The sequence below is a fragment of the Carcharodon carcharias genome, chromosome 8, assembly GCF_017639515.1.
Source record: "Carcharodon carcharias isolate sCarCar2 chromosome 8, sCarCar2.pri, whole genome shotgun sequence".
NCBI classification, from domain to species: domain Eukaryota; kingdom Metazoa; phylum Chordata; class Chondrichthyes; order Lamniformes; family Lamnidae; genus Carcharodon; species Carcharodon carcharias.
In genome coordinates this window covers 141,109,926-141,130,430 of record NC_054474.1, presented here as the reverse complement: position 1 = coordinate 141,130,430, position 20,505 = coordinate 141,109,926, and the positions used below count along the sequence as shown (strand labels likewise).

At 41.4% G+C, this 20,505-nt stretch overlaps 1 protein-coding gene across 3 annotated transcripts in view; it reads right to left on the bottom strand.

Moving 5' to 3' along the window:
- The window catches only part of LOC121281031 (syntaxin-binding protein 1), a 140,622-nt gene that overhangs the window by 8,321 nt on the left and 111,796 nt on the right, over nucleotides 1–20,505 (bottom strand). For all 3 annotated transcript variants that reach the window (XM_041193607.1, XM_041193608.1, XM_041193609.1), the window contains exons 8-16: nucleotides 19,978–20,062; nucleotides 17,023–17,153; nucleotides 15,423–15,530; nucleotides 13,287–13,347; nucleotides 9,858–9,923; nucleotides 9,590–9,670; nucleotides 7,838–7,976; nucleotides 6,664–6,773; nucleotides 4,273–4,374 (exon numbers count right to left, since the gene is read on the bottom strand). In XM_041193607.1, coding sequence (XP_041049541.1) covers nucleotides 4,273–4,374; nucleotides 6,664–6,773; nucleotides 7,838–7,976; nucleotides 9,590–9,670; nucleotides 9,858–9,923; nucleotides 13,287–13,347; nucleotides 15,423–15,530; nucleotides 17,023–17,153; nucleotides 19,978–20,062 — 883 coding nt within the window. The remainder of the gene's footprint in view (nucleotides 1–4,272; nucleotides 4,375–6,663; nucleotides 6,774–7,837; nucleotides 7,977–9,589; nucleotides 9,671–9,857; nucleotides 9,924–13,286; nucleotides 13,348–15,422; nucleotides 15,531–17,022; nucleotides 17,154–19,977; nucleotides 20,063–20,505) is intronic.

Sequence of the window (20,505 nt, the reverse complement as noted above, 5' to 3'; positions counted from 1 at the left end):
TTAAAATACAGCATTAAAGTCAAATGACTATGCAATTAATTTAATTGGCCTTAGTGAGTGAGCTGAGTCAAAATGGCAATGATCTTAATGGGAAAAACTCATACGTTGCTTTATCCTGTGAGTTTGGTCTCTTGATGGTCATGCATTAATACAGGTGCAACAATTTGTAACTCAGTGATGCATCTATTGCATTGCAATTGATTTTGTATACATTTGCTGCATGATACAAAAAAATTGACAACCTTTCATTCTAAAATATAGTTCTGACATATGGAATTTGTGTTGCAAGAGAGCTCAGAACCGGATTTTTCAGCTCTAGTAATGCAGATCCCTTTTGTTCTGCAGGCCTGCTTGATCTGACTTGCATTCACTTTCCATTTCATGAGATTCATAGTCACAATCTACCGCATTTTCTTTCAAAACAAATTGCACGTTTCAACTTTTATTTGGTATTTCACTTCCGTAAACTCCTCTATCTATTCATAGTCAATAGAATGTTGGATAATCATGCAAGAATTCATTAACTCAAAAGTAGAAAGATTTAGACTAAATGTAGGTTGAACTCCTCTGCTGAACTCCTCTGTTCCACTCATAGTTGTAACATGAGGCAAAATATTTAGCTCGGCAGGCGGGCATGTGCCTGACCCGCTCAAGCATAAAACGACACGCGGGATGAGGTTTCCTAAAGCAAATAAAAATAAAAAATGTAATTAATAACATGTCTCTGCTTGTGTGACAGAGTCACCTGAGGGGACATGTTTTGTTACCTTATTTATTTTTTTTGAAAATACTTCACACAGATCAGCCTCAGGGAGATTCTGAAATGCGCACTCGTGAAGTTTGTGCTCGCCCTATTCACCCTCCTCCCCCACTGCCCACACAGGCAGCGTTCATCGCTGCTGCTCGTGTTTCACGCTGGGCAGGCCTTAATTGGCCGGCCAATGTGAAATCTCCTTCCAGCCTCGATCGTGGGTGGGGGGTCGGCTTGCCCCGCCCCCGCCGAGCCCGCCCGACAAGGGCAAGATTCTGCCCATGGAGTTCCAAGTGGCACATCACTTTACCTCCATCCCCCACCCTTCCTCTCACTCCTCCATTTTTGTCTTTGGCCTCTTACACCATTATGGTGAAGCTCAATCCAAGCTAAAGAGATAGTGGAGGCGTTTGTGGTGATCTTTCAGGAATCACTGGAGTCAGGGAGGGTCCCAGAGGACTGGAAAATCGCTAATGTAACCCGCCTGTTTAAGAAGGGAGTGAGGCAAAAGACAGGAAATTACAGGCCGATTAGTCTGACCTCGGCCGTTGGTAAGATTTTACAGTCCGTTATTAAGGATGAGATTTCAGAATACTTGGAAGTGCATGGCAAAATCGGGCAAAGTCAGCATGGTTTCATCAAGGGGATGTTATGCCTGACAAATCTGTTAGAATTCTTTGAGGAGGTAATGAGCAGGTTAGACAAGGGAGAGCCAATGGATGTTATCTACTTGGACTTCCAGAAGGCCTTTGACAAGGTTCCGCACAGGAGGCTGCTCAGTAAGATAAGAGCCCATGGTGTTAGAGGCAAGGTACTAGCATGGATAGAAGACTGGCTGTCTGGCAGAGAGTGGGGAATAAGGGGGTCCTTCTCAGGATGGCAGCCAGTGACTAGTGGAGTTCCGCAGGGGTCAGTGTTGGGACCACAACTTTTCACTTTATACATTAATGATCTAGATGAAGGAACTAAGGGCATCCTGGCTAAGTTTGCAGATGATACAAAGATAGGTGGAGGGACAGGTAGTATTGAGGAGGCAGGGATGCTGCAGAAGGATTTGGACAGGTTAGGAGAATGGGCAAGAAATGGCAGATGGAATACAAAGTGGGGAAGTGTGAGGTCATGCACTTTGGTAGGAAGAATAGAGGCATAGTCTATTTTCTAAATGGGGAGAGAATTCAGAAATCTGGAGTGCAAAGGGACTTGGGAGTCCTAGTCCAGGATTCTCTTAAGGTTAACTTGCAGGTTGAGTCGGTAGTTAGGAAGGCAAATGCAATGTTGGCATTTATTTCGAGAGGACTAGAATATAAAAGCAGGGATCTGCTGCTGAGGCTTTATAAGGCTCTGGTCAGACCACATTTAGAATATTGTGAGCAATTTTTGGCCCCGTATCTCAGGAAGGATGTGCTGGCCCTGGAGAGGGTCCAGTGGAGGTTCACGAGAATGATCCCAGGAATGAAAGGCTTAACATATGAGGAACATTTGAGGACTCAATGGAGTTTAGAAAGATGAGGGGCGATCTGATGGAAACTTACAGAATAGTGAAAGGCCTGGATAGAGCGGACGTGGGGAAGATGTTACCATTAGTAGGAGAGACTAGAACCCGAGGGCACAGCCTCAGAGTAAAGGGAAGACCTTTTAGAACAGAGATGAGGAGAAACTTCTTTAGCCAGAGAGTGATGAATCTATGGAATTCATTGCCACAGAAGGCTGTGGAGGCCAGGTGATTGAGTGTATTTAAGACCGAGATAGATAGGTTCTTGATTGGTAAGGGGATCAAAGGTTACAGGGAGAAGGCGGGAGAATGGGGTTGAGAAACTTATCAGCCATGATTGAATGGCGGAGCAGACTTGATGGGCTGAATGGCCTAATTTCTGCTCCTATGTCTTATGGTCTTATGATCTCTCCCATAGGCATTTTGCAGCTCTCTGGTCTTCAGCAACTTCAGGGGGAGAGTTTTCATGTTGATATGCGGGGGTCCCGCATGCCAACGCATAAAACGACATGTGGTGACATCAGGCACGCATCCCGTCATCACCACACGTCATTCAGATCTCTCGCTCGGCGGATGCGCGCCAGATGTGGCTGCGCGTCTGGCAAACTCTCAAAGGCCTGTTAAGGCCAATAAAAAACCAATTCAGATAATTAACAGGGCTGCCCTTCCAACTTTAAGGTTGGCGGTCAGGCGATGAGCCCAAGTGGCCCTTGCGTTTTTCAGGAAACCTCACCTCGCTGCGGTGATTGGCTCCGTGCTCACTCCCAACCGGCCCGCCTAACAGGCAGAAAATTCTGCCCCAGGTTTTAACTCTGCTGTCCACTTTCTTCACAGTTAAAGTCACTGCCTGTGTTTTGTGGAACTTGATTTATTCTTTCATGGGTACAGGCGTCACTGGCAAGACCAGCATCTCTCATTGACCTTGATCTGAGTGGCTTGCTAGGCCATTTCAGAGGGCAGTTATTCAAAACAGCAAACCATGATGTGGGTCTGGAGTCACATGTAGGTCTGGGTAAGGATGGCAGATTTCTTCAAGACACAATGCTAGCAGTGCCATTATGCCCTTCTCACTGACCCCTTGTATCTTATTTAGAGTTGGTGGATTTCCTGTAACTTTTATTGCAAACCTCATCCCCAGGTTACTACATTTTCACGTATTTTCCCTAAGTCTTCCACTATTAATTTAGTTTACACTTTCCATTACTTGACTGAAATGATCTGATACATCATCCAACAATTCTGCCTCTCTGTTTTTGTTCCATCATCCTTTTATTTGATTCCATTAATACGCTTGTTTGCCCTTTGTTTCTCAGTTCTGAAAAAGGGGTGAGTCTAAGATGTTAGTTGTCTGTTCTCGCCATAGACACTTACTAATCTGTTGTGTATTATCAGGCTGTTTGGTTTCTGATTCAGATTTCAATCATTGTCATTTATTTTTATTTACATTAAGTTAGATGAGTTCTGATAGGCTTTTGGGTCTATCATAATATGCTACCATGCTATCTTAACTTCTGCATCCATGGAAGTGAGTACTGTATATAAGTTCCAAACATCTTACTGTGCAATGAGAATATTATGCTGAATCCCGGAACATAATCCAGTTTGGGAATAACATTGCTACTTTATGTGCTTTGGAGTGTGTCACTCCTCTTCAATCCTTTAAAGACTTCCCTTAAATCATAGGGAGTCAGATGGATGGGAAGATTTTCAGACAATCCGAGTCCATATTCCGATTAGTAAATATTTGAGTCTTCCCCCTTTCCCTCATTTAGACAATGTTGGTTCATTTAAGTTGGAGCATCTAGGCAATGAATTTAGGAAAACTGTACGGAGAATCCAAACTTACTGACATGGAATAATTATCTCATCTAAAACCAAAGAATTCGGATCTTCAGCTAAAATTGGACTTTGATTGCCAAGGTAAATTTGGTTGGGTGATTTTCCAGGAGCAGTCAAACCATTTTCATTAAATTATCCATCAAATAGAATTGTTACTTGTCCATTTACTGAGTCAACAAAAGGCCCCAACCTCCATGATGTCCTTGATGAGTGGTGTCCATCGAGAGAGCTGATAGGTCTGTTCGCTGATACGCTCTTTACGCTCTGGCTTGTTCCTACGACGCAGAGTTGACTGAATACCAAGAACAGAACGTGAATTCTTTCTTACTAACATTGAAAAAGTGTACATTTATTTGACAATTTTTAAACATTTCTTTAGTGTTGACAAGTGCTAAAAGTTTAATATGATTTGAAGATTTCTGGTACATGTCTTAAGATGCAAAGTTTGTCACTTTCTTAAAATGCCACTTTGAAATTATTATCTACATATGGTATATAAGCCCCAGTTTTGGAGTCTGCAGCAAAGCAACAGCATTCGACACTGACCTCAAAGTACACCATACTGAGAGACCAAGCAATCTCTGTGGCGAGAATTTCACCTCTTAATGCTGTGCAGTGATACTGAAACATGCTTTACTGGGAATCCCCAGCATGGAGTTGCAGTGATGTTATCAAGCTGCCCAAGCAGCCAATCACATAGAAGGATTTGCACAGACACACACAAATAGAAAACAAAAAGCAGTGAAGTAAAATCACTTTTGAAGATGTTTAAATAGAGCAAATTTATGATTGTGACATGTACACAGAATGAAGATTGAAGTTAAAAGTCTTTTTAAAAAGAAAATATTAAAAATTTAGCTTCAAAAATCTACTAATTAATCAGATAACAGCACTCCATGAAACATATGTTATTTTTTCAAGGGCCAGTTTTGTTGTTCATCAGTTTTTAAAAACCACAGCACCTGATTAACAAGGTGTAAATTTTGACAAGGTTTCTAACTGTAGGAGTGGGAAAGCTGAAATTCTCACTGATTCAATGATTGTCAGCTTTTATATTTTACCCCTTTCCTATTTCTACTTAGTTCTGTTGAAGGGTTATGAGGACTCAAAATGTCAACCTTGCTCTTCTCCGCCGATGCTGCCAGACCTGCTGAGTTTTTCCAGGTATTTCTGTTTTTGTTTTGATGGGGTGGTGGTTGGTGGGGGCCACAGCACAGCCTGTGGTGGGACACTGAGAGACCAGCTGCAACTTCCAGATTTCCACGTCAATCTGTCCAACATCCTGAAGGTGCGGTCAGGTACAGAGGGGAGGTGACAGCAAACTCTGACAGCTCGCCATCCACACCGCACCCCACACCATCCCCCCACCACCTCCAACCCACCCTATCACCTGCAAAATCCAACACAATATTTTCCCAGTAATCAAACACAGCCTCAAAACCCACCGGAAATTTCTCATAATCATTACTCAATCACTGCAGATGGTACTCTGTTATACGTGTATGAAAATGAACTGAAAACATCTTCCATCCTCTTGCTGCGCAGGCACTAGTGAAGTAGGGGATGAGTGGAGCAAGATTAACTTGGCACTTGACTATTGGATGATATATGAACATTAGGTGTTGATAATGGCTATTGACTACAAAATCTGTTAACCTAGTGAACAAAAATTCACTGACTAAAACATAAAATTAAAAACCAAAAGCACCTGTTACAATCTTTCCCCACTTATGCTCTTGGGTGATAATTTTTGCTGCTTCTCTTTTAAATATACTTTCTTACTCATTTTGTCTCTATTTAGATTCTGCTTAGTTCACCATCTTCATCCTCTCTCTTCCATTCAGTCAGGCTGCATACTCTGGCACTGTCCTCAGAATCTAGGTCACTGGATTTCAAACCAACAATTAGAGTAAACCTGAAGGCTTCATTCAGTGCTACTGTGCTGTACACACAATTTTCACTGTAGCTGTTAGGTGTCATAGAATCAACTTGCTAATCATCTACAGACAAAATAGCATTGGCCTATGAACCAAATTCTGGTTTACATCGAATTTTACAACACAAAAACAGGGCATTTGGCTGAACACGCTCCACATGAGCCTCCTCTCACTTTACTTCATCTCACTCTATCAATATGTCCTCCTCCTCCTTTCTCCCAGCCCCCACGTCCTTATCTAGCTTTTCATTTGTACTACATCACCATTACCAGGTTTGTGATCCAAGCACATGTGCTCTGTTATGTGGCTGCATGCAATATCTTGGTGACAATATGGAGCTCATGGCATTTGGCAAGAGAAAACTGACTTTCTAAGCAGGGGAAAGCTTCATAATAGTACATCCCTTACCACAGCACTAAATTCTGGTGGGACTTACATGCTGGTGTAATAAGGCTCATCATTAATACCTTTAATACTAAGTTTTCTCAAAGAACACGACACAATCTAATCGTTCAGAAATAGTCTTGTAATTTTGAGGATTCAAAATCCTAGAAAAGTTGAAATGGGAGCGATAATTAAAATTGTTTCCAAGCTGGTTGTTGAGCACACAACTGGTGCAACGTTAATTAAACAGAATAACATACGTCTGTGATGATGGGGATTCCCAGGTGGGCCATGTTGTTAATAATCTCACTGTCCTCGGGTGGGATCTGAGCGTGTTGAATCAGTTTGTTCAGATTCTCCTCAGTGATTCCTAATTTAGAACCAGAAAGAAAAGATAGGTTCAACTTGAAATTCTTATTCTTTAACAAAGAAAGTCCAGCATCATTGCTATGCTGATGTGCCTCTCCAAAAATCTCTCACATTTCAGATGGAACATCGGATTAGCGTGGAAAGAGGGGCCTATCCTTGTTCCCCTGATCCCCACTGTGAGTTGTGCCACAGAAGAGAGATACCAAGTAGATGTCCACCCAGGAAGGAAGCACAACTGTTCCCAGGGCATAGTTGTACCTTCATAAGATTCAAAACATATGAACAGACGTCCCAAGAATAGTCCCCAGCCCATTATGTGACAAAGATATGTGGTATAGGGAAGCTTCTGAAAGGAGAGGAGTTAAAGTCAAAAAATAATTTGAGAACATCCTTTTGAGTGCCCAGATCTGTACATGCATGTAGAGCAACCAGCCACTACAGAGCTGGTGCATTAGAATGGGGTTAGGCATTTGACTCATTGAGCCTGCTCTCCCATTATGTTAGCTAAGCCAACCCTATCTTTTTCATTCCAATTCCATGCCTTTCCTCCATGTTTTTTACTCTTACGTCCAGCAACCAGGCTTATATCACCCACATAGGCATTATATGAGTCCCACACAGATGTATTTGGCTCCATCTGATGTGAATGTAATAGGTGTGCTTCTCGCAGCTGTTATTGACTTTGTTATAACAAATACTTAGTTTGAAATAAAAACCCTTGATTATTTCAATTTCTCCATCAACTTCTTTCCTCAACGCCATCAACTTTGGCCAGAAAGATGACTGAACAAATTATGATACATCCTTCATTCCAACCTTTCCATTTCTCCTGTGTTACCAGTGAGCTTGTTTACTCACTGCCAGCAGACCACATCTGTCAGTTTGTTCAGATTCAATAGGGCATCTCATCAAGTAACCTGGCAGGAACGCACACCATGTGTCGGTGACAGTGTTGAACATCGGGGTAGCACTTTGACTTTATCCTATGATGGAAACAGTGCTTGCTCAAGTGTTAAGGCTTCAGGCGCACAGGCTGCATTTCTGATGTTAGCTTTTCTCACTCACCATTCTTAAGGAAGATGTAGAGAAGGATGATGCGGATTTTATCGTAAGTAGAAACGTTGTTGTCCAGCAGTATGGGAACAATAGCTCGCATTGGATCCTTGATCTTCTCTCCCTCAGCGTCCGTACCCATGGCCAAATCCTTTAAAAAAATAACATTTGTAACATTTATTGAATGCCTTATTTTGCAAGCAATCTAATTGCTCAGATCCTATAAACTACCTCAGGCTGTAATTGTTCTCTGAAAGTTTTTCCCATATGCCTGGTCACTCGTCAGATATAAATTCTGCCTGAAGTGCAGAGTGATGTATCAGCTGGACTGGACTGGACGTAGGGCAACTAAATGGAAGAACAGGGAATAGAAGTGTGTACCTTGTATTTTAGGCTGTGGTACTCAGCAGCAGACAATATTGCAGTGCACTTTTCAGTTTAGCTGCTCAATTTAAGATGAGATTGTACTGAAAATAATTGCAGTGATGAAAATAGAAATTTATAATTGTTACTTTTGCAAGTTTAATTCCCGCCACCAATATTCTTGTTAAAAATCAAACATAAAGGCTTGAGGTGCATTTCCCTCCTACCCATCACTATGAAGTCAGCACTGCTGTGTGATGATCAGGTGGAAAGGGCTTAGTTTTGGCACCTTCTGTTGCTTGCTGCTATTCTCGCAGTCTCTCTTCGCACATAAACAATGATTTGCGAAACAATAAATCAGCATGAGCACCAGCAGCATGGTCGTGTGAGAGTCGGGTGGTAGCAGGTTGGCAGGCTTTTTACATCTCCGATTTTTACTTTCTCTTCAAGTCCAATGCCGACTTGCAATAATCTGTTTCACACTATTGCACAAAGTCAAGAGCTACCCTAGTTTATTTAGGAGATGGGGTGTGAAAATTGGTGGGGTGGAAGGAGAGGAGTAAGATGTGTAATTAGAATGTTACTGGGGCAGACTGGAGGGCGTCACTGAGCCTAGTAATGCAGAACATTGGAATTTAAAATATTGCAACTTAAAAATGCCTGTTGTATTTGGCTGTCTTGGCAATGTCAATATGAACCGAAAAACTTTAATGAAATTTATACTGCAGTGATAGTCCTGTGGGATATCTCATTATTACAAAGGAATCTTAGAAATAATATAACTTCATTTCTTCCTTTAAAGTAGAGTACTATTGGACACAGTGTAAAACCGGCGTTCTACCTGATCCTGAGGGTTTCCCACCTGAGGAGTTGATAAAATTGCCTCTGTTTTGTCGGTGAGCTGTGGGCATCAAACATTCTATATTCAGGTTTAATTAAGGGAAGAATATCCCACAGGCTGACAGACAAAGGTCATTTAGGGAGAGGTGGGGTGGAGGCGGCATTGGGAAGAGGATACCAAGGGCAATGAGAAATGGTCATCAGTGAACCAAACGGTTTTTTAGCAGAGCCCTGAGGAACACTCACTTTCATCTAAGAAATGTGAGGCCGGCAATTAAAGATATCCTCATGTGTTAATGAGGCTGATGGAAAACACTGAATCACATTTTATTTAACATGGGTCTACAATCCCCAATGGGTTTACCATCTCACCTGACAAGGTACAGATAGCCCTAGTGGGGGTAGGCCCAGCTTATATTTCCACCCCTTTCCTATTTTTACTTAGTTCTGTTGAAGGGTCATGAGGACTTGGAACGTCAACTGTGCTCTCCTACTCCGATGCTGCCAGACCTGCTGAGTTTTTCCAGGTATTTTTGTTTCGGTTTTTGTTTACCATCTCACCTGTTCAACTCGGCACAGCTTATCCACAGTGCCCTGATAGTGCTTCATACAATCTTCAGCAAGATGAAGATGGGTGGAGTACTGCAAAACAAAAACACCAATGTACCAACATCCTTGAAAGTAATGCACAAAAACAATTTTGGTTTATATTTATAGTGGTATTCCTTTGCAGTATCGTGGATATAATTTTAACACAAGCCAGTGAGCTGTAAGGTGAGAAAACCCAGTCCAGTTATTCGATAAAGTTAGTTTTTGAGACTGCCAATACCTTGCTTAGTTCCTTCTGATACTGGGGCATTTTCTTCAGCATCTGAGATAGATCCCTCATGGTTGTCTGTAATGAGGACAATATATAGTTACTTCTATTACACTGATCATGGATGGTGCAGATGTCACTGCTTCACAACTCAGCTGTTGACAAGCTTAACAGACTTTCCTTTCCTCTTTTCATCCCACCCTGTTCAGCACACACAGCAAGCTAAAATATATGTGTGTGTGTGTGTGTGTGTATGCGTGTGTGTGAACGAGCAATATGTATATAAATAATATTTGTACAACTAGATTGATTGGCAGGAATGTTTGAAGATGAAACTAAAGTGGCCTTCTCAGCAAGATGTTTATAAAACTCAGATCAACCTGTTCTGGAGTCCAAATTCAAAGAAGCAGATGTGAGGCACACTTACCTCAACATACATATTTTTATGTGTTTAACAGCTGGAGATTTGTTATACAGGCAGACACTTCATTGTTTTTAATAGAGGAATGGATGATTGCCCTAAATGCGAGCTATATTGGCCCATACTCTAATGTACAGTATAAAATGATCAGATCTGTCGTCATCTGCCTCCATCCCATTCTTATGTTTGCACTGACATCCATTCGGTTGATCTCAATGGTATCTGCTTTATAAAATAAAAACAGAAAGTGCTGGAAATACTCAGCAGGTTATGAAGAGAAACAGAGTTAACATTTCAGGCCCGTAACCCTTCATCAGAACTGGGAAAAGTTAGGAATGTAATAGGTTTTGAGTAAGGGTTAAGTGGAACAAGGAAAAGGAAGGTCTGCGATAGGATGGATGTAGTAATTATGATTTTATTTAGTGTAATGTACCTTTAAGAATAATATTTGTTAGGCAAGATCAAATGATCTGTAGTAACCAATAGGAGTAGTGTGGGCTACCTCAGCAGTCAGTGTAGAGATAGAGTTGGAGTTGAAAGCACACGTGTAGTTGCTACAATGTTGTAAATAAGCTTAACATTTCCACCCAAGAAGTGTCTGCAGATCAACTCATTATTAATAGTACAACTCAGCCACCCTACAACAGTGGAAGATAGAAGAGATTGAATGACAGAAGAGTTAGTCTTCCAGGGCCAAAAGGAATAGGGATAGAGCAGATAAAGAAATAAAAGATATGCCTAGAGAAGGTTACAGGCCTTAAATACGTTAACTCTGTTTTTCTCCGCAGAAGCTGCCATAACCTGCTGAGTATTTCCAGCATTTTCTGTTTTTATTTCAGATTTCCAGCATTCACAGTGACACGCTTTGCAATTAGTATCTGGCTGGGGAGGCCAAGTATATTTAAGAAGGAAATAGATAGAGTTCTAGACTCTAAAGGTGTCAAGGAATATGGGGAGAGCGTAGGACTACAGCGTTGAGATAGAGGATCAGCAATGATCATATTGAACGGCGCAGCAGGCTCGAAGGGCCGAATGACCTACTCCTGCTCCTATTTTCTATGTTTCCTGACCTCACCGCGTCCCATTTCAATTTTCAGGAAGGCGGGGGCGCAGCAAAATCAGCTGTGTGCCCGCCAACCTGTCAATGGCCAATTGAAACCATTGACAGAGTCATTGAAGTAATTAATGGACCTGCCCATTCAACCTTAAGGTTGGCGGGCAGGCCAGGAGCCCTGGCGGGCTTCAGAAAAAGCATGAAACCTCATCCACATTAATTAAAATTTTTTTTAAAGTTATGGACATGTCCCAGCTCATGTGTCACATGAGGGGACATGTCAGGGATTACTTTTTTCTCTATTTTTAATATTTTTTTATTGTAGAGCCGATCTCCCTGAGGCAGCACTTAGCCTCAAGGAGATGAGTGCACTCTTTCGTGCATATGTGCGAAAGTGCGCACTCTCAGGTTTAAGGATTACCCCCCGCAGGCACAGGGAGCACACAGCACTCCCTGGCGGACATCACGCTGGGCGGGCCTTAATTGGCCCGCTCACGTAAAATGGCGACGCACCCCCACCGATTGGAGGCGTGCCTCTTGCGCGCCCGCACTTCAACTCCCTCACCCCCAGTGGTGGGGGGATAATCCTGCCCTATGTTTCTATTAGGCTTCTTTTTAGAGTTCCTGAATGAAACAGAATAAAAGCTGCAGACTCACCAATACATTAGTCTGCAGCGTTGGAGCACATACAGTGCTTGTTTCCATTTGAATGACATCGAAGTAGGCCCCGCCAAACACCCTTCAAAGCGTTTTTATTTTCCTCAGCCCTGCCTTGCTTTCCCTTTGCTGTTGTTAAAACTATCTTGAAGTGTTTTTACCCACAGGTGGGAGAGGCTTTGAGGATAAGCTCAGCATAAAAGTCTAGCCAAGAAAATGAGGGAATTACCAGAAATTTCTAACAGGATACAATATTTTTCAGAGTCCAAACCATGATAGAATCTGAAAAGCAGTGTTAGTGTTTGAAGAGTGGGAGTGAGTGGTGGGGTTCAGTGGCTTCCTGATTGTTGTTGGGACTTTTCAAATTGCCTCTGTTTTGCCTTCCATCTATGTTCCACTGTGTTTTCTTAAACTTATGAACAGAAAAAGATTTATTATTATTCAGATTTAAGTTCTCAATCACATCAATATCTTGCACAATGCTACAAGATTCCCTCTGTACAGCAATCTGAGAATCAAATACTTGGTTCTATACAGTCACTATGCACTTAAATTTCAACCTGCCTTTCATTCCACGTCATCCGGTGAAGCTGTGTGAAATTTCGTTAATCTGTTTTAGCTCACTCAATACAAAAAATGGAATAAAAGGCTGGATGCTGGAAACCTGAAACTAAAACTAAAATGCTGGAAAAACTCAGCAGGTCTGGCAGCATCTGTGGAGATAGAGACAGAGTTAATGTTTCGAGTCCGTATGACTCGAAGTCGAGTCTCTCTGAAGGAGAGTCACACGGGCTCGAAACGTTAACTCTTGTCTTTCTCTCCACAGATGCTGTCAGACCTGCTGAGTTTTTCCAGCATTTTTTGCCTTTGTGATGAAGAATGGAAACTATGTTTCCTTGATGGCTGAGGGGATAAATGACTTGTACAGTGTAGGATTGAGTCAGCTAGGCCAGGAGGCCCTATCTTTCAATCATTATCAAGCTGATCTCGGACAGCGCAGTAGATTTGGATGCTATGATTGACCTTGGTGCCTCTGAGCTAGTGAAAGAAAAGAATCAGCCAGGGTTCCCAATCTTGCTTATTATCCATTGAATGTTGCTGGAAGCTTTAGCGCTGATATTGGGTGGGACAAGGTTTGATTCGGCAGTGTTCGCAAATGAAGGATAGCTGCTTTGACAAGGTGCCAGAGAGCCGCTGGCTTTATATCCCAATAAGGCTCCTTCATTTCAGGACAGGAGGAAAAGAGAGGAAATTAGAAACAAAACAAACTGCAATCGACACACAGAGATTCAAAATAGTCCCCACAAACCTTCTCGCCAGTCGCCATTCTCTTGCTCGAGGAGAAGTCTTTCAAGGACCGTGTCACTTCCCTGGAGGGAAAAATCCTTGTTTAGCTGCATTTCAAAGGGATAGTCACACAATCTGATGAGTTGATGTGCTTTACAGCAAATGGAATCTTTTAACCTCCTGTTGACCACCTGGTTCAGGGAACCATTTTTTGTTTAACACGCTAGCACTATTTGAACATCTGCTATCCAACCATTTGATTCTGAGGCATATTTAACATTATCCGTTCAAACCTGGATGCTGCCTTAAATATATGGTTCCTAAGTTGGGCAGTTCCCTAATACAAATGTGCAGCACTGCAGCTGCCATCATGAGAAAATCTCTTGGCCTTAACTACGGTTTATACAAAGCAGAGCCCATGAATCCAGGGCAATTACATGAACAAGAGACATATGACCAAGCAGCAGGAGTAGACCATTCAGCCCCTCGAGCCTGTACGTGTGATCTAGATGAATTCAACTGTCAAATCATAAGGATAAGTTCTGGAAGGCTGCAGTCCAAGAGTGAGGCCTCATCAAATGTATCCTGTGATTTTCCACTGTGGCTCTTTGTAGTGGATATGGCTTCAAAACTCTATGGAGATACACTGGGAGAGACAAACTCCAGATCCACCCAAATTTGTTTATAATGTATGTTGAATGCAATTAAAAAGGACAAACTGCACTGAAGTAGCAAAGATAACCAGCTCATGATTCCTAAATTAGTGTAGTCTGCAATAATTCAGATATTGGAAAACACAACACACGGTAATTCAAATTAAATGCAGCTGCTGAATTCTCATGATGGATGCTGTACCGCAGAAGACTCGAAGATGTCACAGAAAAATAATAGCAATGAGGAGAAAACTGAATTTACAGTTGAGATTTGGTATAAGTAGAGTGGTGGAGTGAAATTCAATGTTTAAATTCTAATTTACTTGATCACTCACCCAAGCCTACTGCCCTCACAGGATGCCTGGGAGTCACAGCACTTGCAGTCTGTGCTGTCATGCATTATCTGCTGAAGAAATGTCTTCTGTAGTGAATGACTGCACAGTATGTCATAGTTTTCAAACTGCGGAATGTAGACCTTAACAGGTTCTCAGAATCAGCATTCCTTAGACAGCACCTTCCAAACCCACAAACGCTATCATCTAGAAGGACAAGGACAGCAGACACATGGGAACACCACCACCTGGAGGTTCCCCTCCAAGCCATTCACCATCCTGACTTGGAAATATATCACCATTCCTTTACTGTCGCTGGACCAAAATCCTGGAACTCCCTCCCGAACGGCATTGCGGGGTGTACCTATACCACATGGACTGCAGCAGTTCAAGAAGGCTGCTCACCACCACCTTCTCAAGGGCAGTTAGGGATGGGCAATAAATGCTGACCTAGCCAGCGACGCCCACATCCCATGAATGGATTTTTAAAAAAAATCTCAGGACATTTACAAGTTTATTAAATGTTTTTCCAACAACAACAAGCCTTAACATGTCTATCTAGCTTTCACTTAAATGCATACTATATTCAATACTTCTGTTTTTGTGCATTTCTGCTATTTAAAAATCAATGCTCTTTTTGCAGTGGAGTTTGGTTTTTTTCTAGTAGCTGACACAGTCTTTTAGAATTAAGACAGGGCTAATGACAGGTACAAATCAGTACTTGTAAAGGATTACCCTACATGGGAAAGTTTAAAGTTCACTGCTATAAATGAGCTTATGCTATAAACTATTGGTTTGGAGTGAAGCAAACTAACGTTTCAGTGCAAAGGTAACATCCCTCCCTCAAAGTTTTATCAATTATGTGTGAACGTATGCAAATCTTTCCGCTTAAATACATTTAAGAAAGAGTAAGTACCCTTTTTGCATTGATGGCCTCAAGAGAGTAGAAGATCCTAATGTACTGACTTCTATAGTGTTACTGAGAAGTTTAAAACTGTCTTCTGTGAGTATAATTATACATGAAAATATAATCATCTCAACTTCTCCAAATGTGGTTAGAAATGGCAGCGGACATTAATCAACAGGTTTTTTTTTCTCTCTTGGTCACTAAGCAATTCTCAAATGAATGTTCTCCAACTGGTACAAAAATGCAGAACAAAGACTGGGACATACTGGGACACTTCCGCGATATGTTTGTGGCGCAGGGTAATCCAGAGATCATCATCCTCATCCAGAAGGACCTCTTTGACCCGATTTTCTCCAATTCCGCTTGTTTCATACCTGAGTGGGTGGGAGGTGGGGAATAAACAGATCATGTTAAATAGGAACTCAGATCTAACTAAATGACTCTTCAGATCCATTTTTGGAATCTAAATAGTTCATCCTGGGTCTACTTATTACTCTGGCCCCAGCAAACCTTCTTGAGTCTTTCTGAGCCACATGCTGTGCCTGGCCAAAATGCTTGGGCAAATAATCCACTTCCATGTCCTGAAAACACAAAAGCAACCCAAAGGCAATTCTCCCTTTGATGTGCAACATTTCTTCTCGTGCCTTGTGGGTAAGCTGCTGGCCTCCACTTTGTGCTCTCCAGATCACCAAGCAGCACTTTTCTCAGTGGGCACGCAGTGTGTGGTGGGTCATGACCAAGTCCGCATCCTACCACTGTGTGGGGCAGTACATTGGCCTTGGCACATACAAGACCACCTCCAATGGAATATTCTTTTTGTAACTTAATGGTGGCTTGTGAAAAGGTGAACTGCAAAACAACAATGGAGTATTCTGCACTTCATCAACAGTTGAGGCACTTATTCGATGTTATCAATGGGCATTTCTTTAATCTGAAAGCAATGTTAAAGAAAAGACAGGCACAGCAACATTTCCATAACCTTGATTTTGACCACTTAGACTTCGACCTTTCAGATAAATACTTGGATGCCTCAGATGCCATAGTGAAATGTGCTGATGTGTGTAACATGGGCACCGGGATATAAAATGCAAGGTGTAAGGTTGTGTCAAAAATAATGTTATGCAAATTAATTATGCAAAGCAAATCTGTTTGCTTGAAAAATATTAATGCATTGGAATGACTTTCATTGTCCTTTCAGCAGAACCTGCCACAGTAAACCAGATAACTGAACAAGATTAATGATAGGAATTGGGCAGTGCAATAGTGGGTTTCAAATCCATGTCAGATTGAAATGAAAGCTCTTTCTTTTCTTTGCTTTTTTTGCCTTTTGCTTGTTGATGTCCTTATATAAAATAGGTTTGAGTAATTTCAACCCAATTCTAAATGGATATGGATCCAAAGAACAAAAGTGAATGAAATTTGGTGATCTCATTCAATTCGACAGTGCGGAGATATTCAATCAGTACAATGGAGGTTGACCTTTGGATAAGGTTTTGGATAAAGTCTCCTTTGAAGGAGAGCGAGAAAGCTTTAGTCTGCATCTGGCTAGTACTGCATCTGACCTAGATGGACTTAGTGCTGACACTGAATGCTAAAGGTTGAAATGTATATTCCAGTAGCAGTGCAATCTTAATGAGCATAAATATGTACCTTCCACTAACTGACTCTTAAAATAAAACATTCAATCCTTATGTGGCACGGACGATTACATGCTCATTAGATAAAAAAAATACAACCTGATCTAAGGCAGACATGCAGGAGTAGCACTTGGTGTCATTTTTCTAAAAGTAATTGTTGGAATTAACTGAAAGGTCTGATCCAAACAGTGATAAAGTACAAAGGCTATATGAAAAAGGAGCTTCTCACTTGTAAACATCATTTTCAACAGGCAGTAAGTCATAGGTCATGGCCTGGAAGGTCAATTCATGGAGTACAGGCGATACTGGGTCAAATCCACGGTCAACTATCAAAAGCTGTGAGCGAGCTTTGTCTGGACCCTGAAATCAGAGATTTCAATCATAAAAAGGAGACACAAGCTAGATAACCACAGGCTCATTGCATCTTATATAATGGTGATACATGCTATTAACTTAAATACATCTTGGAAGAGTAGTCCTTCAGTTCAACATATATTGACATGCTACCACTTCTGATCCAATAAATATTGAACACAGAAGACTTCAAGAAATTTCTTTTCCTACTCTATTTGAATCAGTCAGATCCTCTGAAGCAATTCAATTAGAAGAAAAAACGGTGGGCCAAGCTTCAGAGTTCCTGCAATCCCTAAATGTTGGGAGTTGGGGGTATTATTGGGTGCCTTCTCCACCTGTTTTCCCTTCTACTCTCTGCAGAGATGAAAGCTTGCCTAGCGACCTGACTGAGATTATGAAAGTTACATGTTTGCAACTGAATGTGTAAACATGCGACTTCCTGCTTTTTGTATTGGTACTTCAATAAGTAGGCCCTGACGTTATAATTACAGAGTTTCAGAGCTTACTGCCTTGTAGTGACTGCTGTGTAATATGCCACACATTACCAAGTAATGCATGCATAAATAATCCAGATAGGTGTGCTTTTAGCAGAGCTGTAGTATTGCTTCCCTGCTCCTACGCCATTAACAATCCCGATTATTGAATACCACTAAGTTTTAAAAGACTTGCTGAAGTGTAAGCAACATCTTTAATACAGCTTCTAAACCACTACTTAATGGCTAGAATCTTCGGGTTGGCGTGCGGGAGCAGGGCCCCCTTTGCCGACATGTAAGATGTGTGCGGGGATGTTGGGCGTGCGTCCCTACGTCATCGCATGTCATTCAGATCTTCAGTTCAGCGGGCACGCACCAGAGTCAGCTGCGCGCCCGCCGAACTGTCAAAAGCCTATTAAGGCCATTTAAATATCAATTTAAATAACTGACATAGTTGCCCATCCAACCTTAAGGTTGGCAGGCAGGCGAAGAGCCCAAGTGGCCTTCACATTTATCATGAAACCTCATCCATGGGCGGGATGAGGTTTCATTAAGGTTTTTAAACTTCAATAAAAAATTTTAATACAATTCATAGACATGTCCCAGCTCATGTGACACTGTCACATGAGGGGACAGGTCTTAAGATTTTTTTTCTTTCTTTATTTAAATTTTAAAAAATCAACTAGCTGCCTCAGGGAGATTTCTGCGCTCATTCGCGCATACGAGAAAGAGCGCTGGCCCCAACTCAGTCTACTCCCCCTTCCTGCAGGGGGGGGGGGTCAGTGTTTCCGGGTGCGCATCACGCTGGATGGGCCTTAATTGCCCTCCCCCATGGAAAATGGCAGCGTGCAGCCAATCATGGGCAACGCCCACTCCCACCCAGCCCCACCCGACAGAGAGAAAATTCTCCACCATGTCTTCTGCAATGGAGACAAAAATTAAAGATCCATGCTCTACTGTAGTACAGGTCATATAAATGCTTTAACATTTTATCCAGTAACTTCAACAAAAAAACTGTAATAAATAACCTGTACAAATTTGATATTTATTTCAAAAATAAGCTCAACTTCTCTAGCTTTTAGAAGGAGTTGGTCTCTTATAGACAAAGTTTGTTCACCTATCACTGTTAGGTTGAAATGATCAAGTACTTCAAATTAAATTATTTCCCTTCGATGCAGAACATTATCTATTCCATCGAATAAATAAGAATTAAAAATATAAGCAAGACATGCAAATCTTTGATAGAGAAAGTTCTGCAAATCGTTTCAAAATTATTTGAAAGTTTTCGATCTAAAGATGCCCATGTAAAGCTGCGTTAAGGCAAATGGTCTTGATGAGATTTGCTTATCTCCTCGATGAGCTCTTCCAAAGCTTCTAAGGTGCTGATCTTCCTCTGTGGAGGCATTTTTTGTGGGTTTTTAGATTCACGTGTACTTTAGAAAATGAATGGGAATGAAGTTTGCCAGCTAGGATCAGACTGCAACTATTGATAATTTTAAGTAAGTTTAGAGACATCCTATGAAGTTAAACTATACCAAAAGGTTCAGGCCATGTGCCAATTTTACATCATGCTGCTTGAAGCATCATTTACAGTTTTCAAATGACTTTACTCATGATTCTGACATTAGTGAAAAGCTGAGAACAATCATCACTGAACTGATTTATGATCTAAAAAGAAATAACTGACACATTCAAAAGGGAATTGTATAAATACTTGAAGTGCAAGATTTATAGGGCAGTGGGGGAAGAGCAGGGGAGTGGAATTAATTGAATAGCTGTAGCAGTCAGCACAGACATGATGGCTGAATGGCATCACTCAATGCTGCATCTTTCAAAGATTCTGTGGCACACCTCAATAGGCTAAAACAAATATCCAATGGGAGTAAGGACAACACAAATGAATAAACCATCAATAAGAAAAGACTTTATGTAATTGTACTGAAAAGTGGTGCTAAGTTGCTAACTAGAGACCCAAAGCAAAACATTAACCTTATAGACTAGGACTTGCCATGGAAAGATGTGGAAGGGGGTATTTGCAACAGATTTTGTCTTACTGATTTCCACTAAAGCATAAACAAGTTTTTTAAAAAGTGAAACCATTCTCAAGTAAGTTTCTGTTTAAATATATAACAATTTATAGGCTGACCAGATTGGAAATAGCTAAACAATAATGGAAAATAGAGTTTAATCAATAATGGAATTTTCTCATTTTGATTGAATAGGAGTCAGCATCCCTGTGCCACTTTGCTCCAGTGGAAGAGGTCTATTCTCACCATATATTAAATCCACTGGGTGTGACAGGTTAGTTATTAAAGCAGAACCATTTCTACCCATTTTGTTATGTGTGAAACACTTACTTCGCCCATAGTTGGATCATCAGCTTTGTATGCATCTAGTTTGTCTTGGACCAGCTGTGCAAGCATGGCATTTTCTTTATAATCCCTGGAAGTGTAAAGGCACCGTATGACTGAAAAAATACCAACACAATTTAGGAACAGGTTTTCAATAAAGCTCATACTTTTCCTGTACGAAGAATGACCCCATCATGGAACATTGAAGTAACAGGGCTGTAGCTGGGAATTACACACCAACATTTTACTAAATAGTAAATATTTTAATGACTGTGCCTCTCTTTTAAGTAACAACATTTTCTCAAAACTTTGACACAAATTAGATTAGATTTTACAGATTAGGAGCGCTTCAGAGATTACAGAGCTTTGCACAACAGGAAATGAAGCCAGGAGTGTGGTTGTGTCCATCAGCCCATATTAAAATGAACAGACCAAACATCATGCAGGGCACACTGACCTCCCTAGCTCTATTTATGACTTGCAATCCCTCTTGCCTGAAACTTTACACCAGGGGCTACAACTTGTGCAATCTAC